Source organism: Coregonus clupeaformis, chromosome 1, assembly GCF_020615455.1.
Source record: "Coregonus clupeaformis isolate EN_2021a chromosome 1, ASM2061545v1, whole genome shotgun sequence".
Lineage (NCBI taxonomy): Eukaryota > Metazoa > Chordata > Actinopteri > Salmoniformes > Salmonidae > Coregonus > Coregonus clupeaformis.
In genome coordinates this window covers 14,101,565-14,107,564 of record NC_059192.1, presented here as the reverse complement: position 1 = coordinate 14,107,564, position 6,000 = coordinate 14,101,565, and the positions used below count along the sequence as shown (strand labels likewise).

Sequence of the window (6,000 nt, the reverse complement as noted above, 5' to 3'; positions counted from 1 at the left end):
TAAAAGCACCCACAGGCAACCCTGGTCTCTGATCTATCAAAATGGATGTTAATGGACACCTTAATGACTGGAACTTCTTATGAATTAATGATGAATTAGTCATTATTCATTTATAAAGGTTGGTGATGTACATTTTCATACCAATTTCATACACAGTAATCGATGACATTAAAGACGGGATGATTTTAGCTTAATACTGTATGTATTGTGTACACCAAATTGCATAGTTCTGTAAAGATATACAAAATTGATTATTACACTGCCACTTGATGCAGCATGTTACTGTGTACTTAAATCAGAGGGCTAGGAGGACAGTTCTCTTGTTCTATATTAGAATATCCCTTGTTAGACCTTTCTGAGCTTGGCATTAAAGGTATACTCAGCCATATGACATCATCATACACAATGGGTGATGATGTCATATTTGTTGATTCTACCCATAATGGATTAAGATGAAAGGGAAGGTGTCCTAGCACCCTTGGTTTAATTGCATGAGCACCACGGTCATTGACAATATACATTTTGACTCTGTAAAGCCCTGAAAGCTGTTACAACTTCAAGAAGACTCAGACTAACACTAAGCATTTTGATGTTGTTTTTTCTTTCAATAAATTGTTTTTTTTTTGTCATACAGTAGTGGAAATAATAAAATTGTTTTATTAAAGTGTATTGTAAATAAAAGTGCAGTAAATGCCTATAAACCTAAAAGCACATGTAGAATACAATAATATATTTAAATTTCATAACTATATCTTCAAATGACCCAAACCATACTTACACACACAAACATAAAGCAATTTCTGTGTTTTTTTTTTAACTATGCTAAATCATATCAATCTTCAATCAGGGAGAATTTTAACTAGGTCTAACAAAGATTAAGTGGATGCATGCACCCTTGCAGGCTTTATTACTCGATTATTGAGTGTAGATTAACGTTTTACTCTGGTGTATTATTGCTGTAGAGAGAGGCGAAGTTCACAGAGTGCAGAAAGGTATTCAGCATTGCAATCATGCACCACAGCCTTATCATACCACTCTATGGCCTGTTCTTTCTTCCCCTCCACTCTATAGACAAACCCCAGAATACCACAGGCCTCTCCATCCATGGGGTCTTGGGAGACACGCCTCTCTGCGATCATTTTCAGTTTATGGGCACAACTCTTCCCTTCAGCAGTGTCCTTCTGCAGTTCCAAACCTTCTGTGTAGTGCTTGATAGCCAGAGGTTCACATTTGTTGTGATACTGCTGGAACTGGCCGTACATCAAGTTGACCACCTGCAGACTGTCATTCTTAGCTAAGGCTTTCTCAAAGGTTTTCTGGAACAGTTCCTCTGCCTTGGTGATATCTTTACACTCTCCGTAGAGCAGTGCAAGCTCAGCCATGGCATAGATGAAAGAAGACTTCAGTGAAGTAGCCATCTCCAGATGTTGAATGCACTTACAGAGTAGCTTCTGGATCTCAGCACCCTTACCATGGAAGCTTCCACTCTTGCATACTGAGATCTTTTTTTTCTTGTAGCAGAGAGCCAATTGATGGTGTATTATGGCAGACTGGCTTGTACGCTTTAGTGCTCTGTTCAACAGAGCAATGGACTTGTCAACGTGCCCCTGTTGCCGGAGAAACTTCCCTACATAACGTGTCACGTGCGGACAGTCTGGGGACATCTCCAGAGCTTTCTCCACTAACTCCTCTGCCTCCCCAAATCTTTTATAGATAGCCAGTTTCAGGCCCAGTAGGACCATGGGGACTGCGTCTTGTGGGTTAATCTCTATGGCACGTCTCAGCTGCTTAATAGCTGGCGAGTCATCAACACTCGAGAGCTCTTTTTCTGTACGATACAATGCAATAGCGTAACCTGCATTCCACTCACTCTCCTCAGGCTCCAGTTCCAGAGCTTTCTTGAAGCATTCTAGTGCTTTGTCATAGTATTTATAGGAGAACTTGAGGAAGGTCCAACCCTTCTCGCCATAGACCTCAGGGTGGAGGACAGATTTGGAACTAGTTGGAAACTTCTCTTTCATCTCCTCCAGTTTCTCTAAGTAGCTCTGGCACTTGACGTAATCACCCACATGGTAATGTAACCAGGAAAGGTCTCCATAGGTGACAATGAGATGTTTCTCACAGTCCTCACCATGGTGCTCTCTCGTGAGCTCCTCAGCCTTTAACAAGTTAGCCATTGCCTCCACTGGGTAACCCTTCAGGTATTTGATGTAGGCCAGAATGCTGAATGTCCGTGCAATCCCGGCCTTTTTCCCGAGACCTAACTCAATCTGGTCCTTGAGCCTGGTCTGTAGATTATCAGTATCCATGTCATCTTCCTTCAAATCCCAGGTGAAGCGGCACTCCAGTTGAAGTAGTTTGGTTCGAATGGAGCTGAAAATAGTATATATTAGTGACTATATTATTGACAATTTCACATAGCTCATTGTTACAAAAATCATAGATTTTGGCAAGTGTTCATTCAGAATCTAATTTGGTTCACTGTATTACCATGTGCTTAGTAAAGTAGTCATAGAAAGACATAAGATGGCAAATTTACCTCATTTCAATAGCACTTGCACATAAAGCAACAACTGTGCTCAGGTGGCTACACTCCGATAATGAGCAACTGCTGTGCTGGACTGCTGTCACACCATTCGCGTTCCGTGCCCAGGTACAATATTTGTTTTATATTAAGCAGAAGTGTAAAGTAGCCTACGGTAGTTGACGTCTTTTTCAATAATAGTACCAATTGGCGTCCCTATATGAAGCGAAAGGACGAGTATTGTCACTCTGGAAGACTAGTCCAACAATTCTCCGAGTTGCTTAGAGTAGCCTAAGTTTCGTTTCTTCTCATCCAGTGAACGATTACCTCACGTGGGAGTGCCCTTTAATGGATGACGCGCGCGTCCTCAGTGAGAGGGATATGCGTAAACGACATAACACAGCACATATTTTGCTCCACAGAAATTCTGTTTTGGAGATATTATGAAGAAAATATATCTTACATTTGAAATCAATGGCGTTGTAAAACTTCAGAAAGTAAATGTCAATTTAATAACAGTTGAGTGCAGGGCATTCATCCAAACCTGGAGATATAGACAGACCATGTTTTACTCTGGTATATTATTACTTTACTGAGAGTTGCCTATTCTCTGATAATGATGTTCCAGTCTCCTGAAAATGCTTATAAGCCACCAGATACATTGCACGTCAGATGCAGATAACTGCCAAAATAACGGAAACACTTAAGTAAATAAGAGATACAAAGTATATTGAAAGCAGGTGCTTCCACACAGGTGTGGTTCCTGAGTTAATTAAGCAGTTAACATCAAATCTAATCAAATGTTATTTGTCACATGCACCGAATACAACAGGTGTAGACTTTACACTGAAATGCTTACTTACAAGCCCTTAACCAACAATGCAGTTTTAAGAAAGAATACCTAAAAAAAAAGAAATAAAAAAAAGTAACACATCTTTAAAGAGCAGCAGTAAAATAACAATAGCGAGGCTATATACAGGGGGTACAGGTACCGAGTAATATGTATATGTAGGTAGAGTTATTAAAGTGACTATGCATAGATAATAAACAGAGTAGCAGCAGCGTAAAATAAGGGGGGGGTGCAATGCAAATAGTCTGGGTAGCCATTTGATTAGATGTTCAGGAGTCTAATGGCTTGGGGGTAGAAGCTGTTTAGAAGCCTCTTGGACCTAAACTTGGCGCTCCGGTACAGCTTGCGGTGCGGTAGCAGAGAGAACAGTCTATGACTAGGGTGGCTGGAGTCTTTGACAATTTTTAGGGCCTTCCTCTGACTGCCTGGTATAGAGGTCCTGGATGGCAGGAAGCTTGGCCCCAGTGATGTACTGGGCCGTACGCACTACCCTCTGTAGTGCCTTGCGGTGGGAGGCTGAGCAGTTGCCATACCAGGCGGTGATGCAACCAGTCAGGATGCTCTCAATGGTGCAGCTGTATAACCTTCTGAGGATCTGAGGACCCATGCCAAATATTTTCAGTCTCCTTAGGGGGAATAGGTTTTGTCGTGCCCTCTTCACGACTGTCTTGGTGTGCTTGGACCATTTTAGTTTGTTGGTGATGTGGACACCAAGGAACTTGAAGCTCTCAACCTGCTCCACTACAGCCCCGTCGATGAGAATGGGGGCGTGCTCGGTCCTCTTATCTTTCCTGTAGTCCACAATCATCTCCTTTGTCTTGATCATGTTGAGGGAGAGGTTGTTGTCCTGGCACCACACAGCCAGGTCTCTGACCTCCTCCCTATAGGCTGTCTCGTCGTTGTCGGTGATCAGGCCTACCACTGTTGTGTCATCGACAAACTTAATGATGGTGTTGGAGTCGTGCCTGGCCATGCAGTCATGAGTGAACAGGGAGTACAGGAGGGGACTGAGCATGCACCCCTGAGGGGCCCCCGTGTTGAGGATCAGCATGACAGATGTGTTGTTACCTACCCTTACCACCTGGGGGCGGACCGTCAGGAAGTCCAGGATCCAGTTGCAGAGGGAGATGTTTAGTCCCAGGGTCCTTAGCTTAGTGATGAGCTTTGAGGGCACTATGGTGATGAACGCTGAGCTGTAGTCAATGAATAGCATTCTCACATAGGTGATCCTTTTGTCCAGGTCTGAAAGGGCAGTGTGGAGCGCAATAGAGATTGCATCATCTGTGGATCTGTTGGGGCGGTATGCAAATTGGAGTGGGTCTAGGGTTTCTGGGATAATGGTGTTGATGTGAGCCATGACCAGCCTTTCAAAGCACTTCATGGCTACAGACGTGAGTGCTACGGGTCAGTAGTCATTTAGACAGGTTACCTTAGTGTTCTTGGGCACAGGGACTATGGTGGTCTGCTTGAAACATGTTGGTATTACAGACTCAGACAGGGAGAGGTTGAAAATGTCAGTGAAGACACTTGCCAGTTGGTCAGCGCATGCTCGGAGTACACGTCCTGGTAATCCTTCTGGCTCTGCAGCCTTGTGAATGTTGACCTGTTTAAAGGTCTTACTCACATTGGCTACGGAGAGCGTGCTCACACAGTTGTCCAGAACAGCTGATGCTCTCATGCATGTTTCAGTGTTACTTGCCTCGAAGCGAGTATAGAAGTAATTTAGCTCGTCTGGTAGGCTCGTGTCACTGGGCAGCTCGCGGCTGTGCTTCCCTTTGTAGTCTGTAATAGTTTGCAAGCCCTGCCACATCCGAGTCCCGCTCCTTGAAAGTGGCAGCTCTACCCTTTAGCTCAGTGCAGATGTTGCCTGCAATCCATGGCTTCTGGTTGGGGTATGTACGTACAGTCACTGTGGGGATGACTTCATCGATGCACTTATTGATGAAGCCAGTGACTGACGTGGTGTACTCCTCAATGCCATCGGATGAACCCCGGAACATATTCCAGTCTGAGCTAGCAAAACAGTCCTGTAGCTTAGCATCTGCTTCATCTGACCACTTTTTTATTGACCAAGTCACTGGTGCTTCCTGCTTTCGTTTTTGCTTGTAAGCAGGAATCAGGAGGATAGAATTATGGTCAGATTTGCCAAATGGAGGGCGAGGGAGAGCTTTGTACGCATCTCTGTGTGTGGAGTAAAGGTGGTCTAGAGTTTTTTTTCCCCTCTGGTTGCACATTTAACATGCTGGTAGAAATGAGGTAAAACGGATTTAAGTTTCCCTGCATTAAAGTCCCCGGCCACTGGATGAGCGTTTTCCTGTTTGCTTATGGCCGTATACAGTTCATTGAATAGACAGCTACGAAGAATATAGATGAAAACTCTCTTGGTAGATAGTGTGGTCTACAGCTTATCATGAGATACTCTACCTCAGGCGAGCAAAACCTTGAGACTTCCTTAGATATCGTGCACCAGCTGTTGTTTATAAATATACACAGACAGCCACCCCTTGTCTTACCAGAGGCTGCTGCTCTATCCTGCTGATACAGTGTATAACCCGCCAGCTGTATGTTATTCATGTCGTCTTTCAGCCACGACTCTGTGAAACATAAGATATTACAGTTTTTAATG

The 6,000-nt window shown here is 43.7% G+C and overlaps 1 protein-coding gene across 1 annotated transcript; it reads right to left on the bottom strand.

Moving 5' to 3' along the window:
• On the bottom strand, positions 1 to 2,819 carry LOC121582041 (interferon-induced protein with tetratricopeptide repeats 5-like). The gene is made up of 2 exons (XM_045224070.1): positions 2,540 to 2,819; positions 1 to 2,373 (listed from the first exon to the last, which is right to left on the bottom strand). The coding sequence occupies exons 1-2, from the start codon at positions 2,542 to 2,544 to the stop codon at positions 951 to 953; spliced, it is 1,428 nt and encodes a 475-aa protein (XP_045080005.1). The 5' UTR covers positions 2,545 to 2,819; the 3' UTR covers positions 1 to 950.
• Positions 2,820 to 6,000: the final 3,181 nt, after the last annotated feature.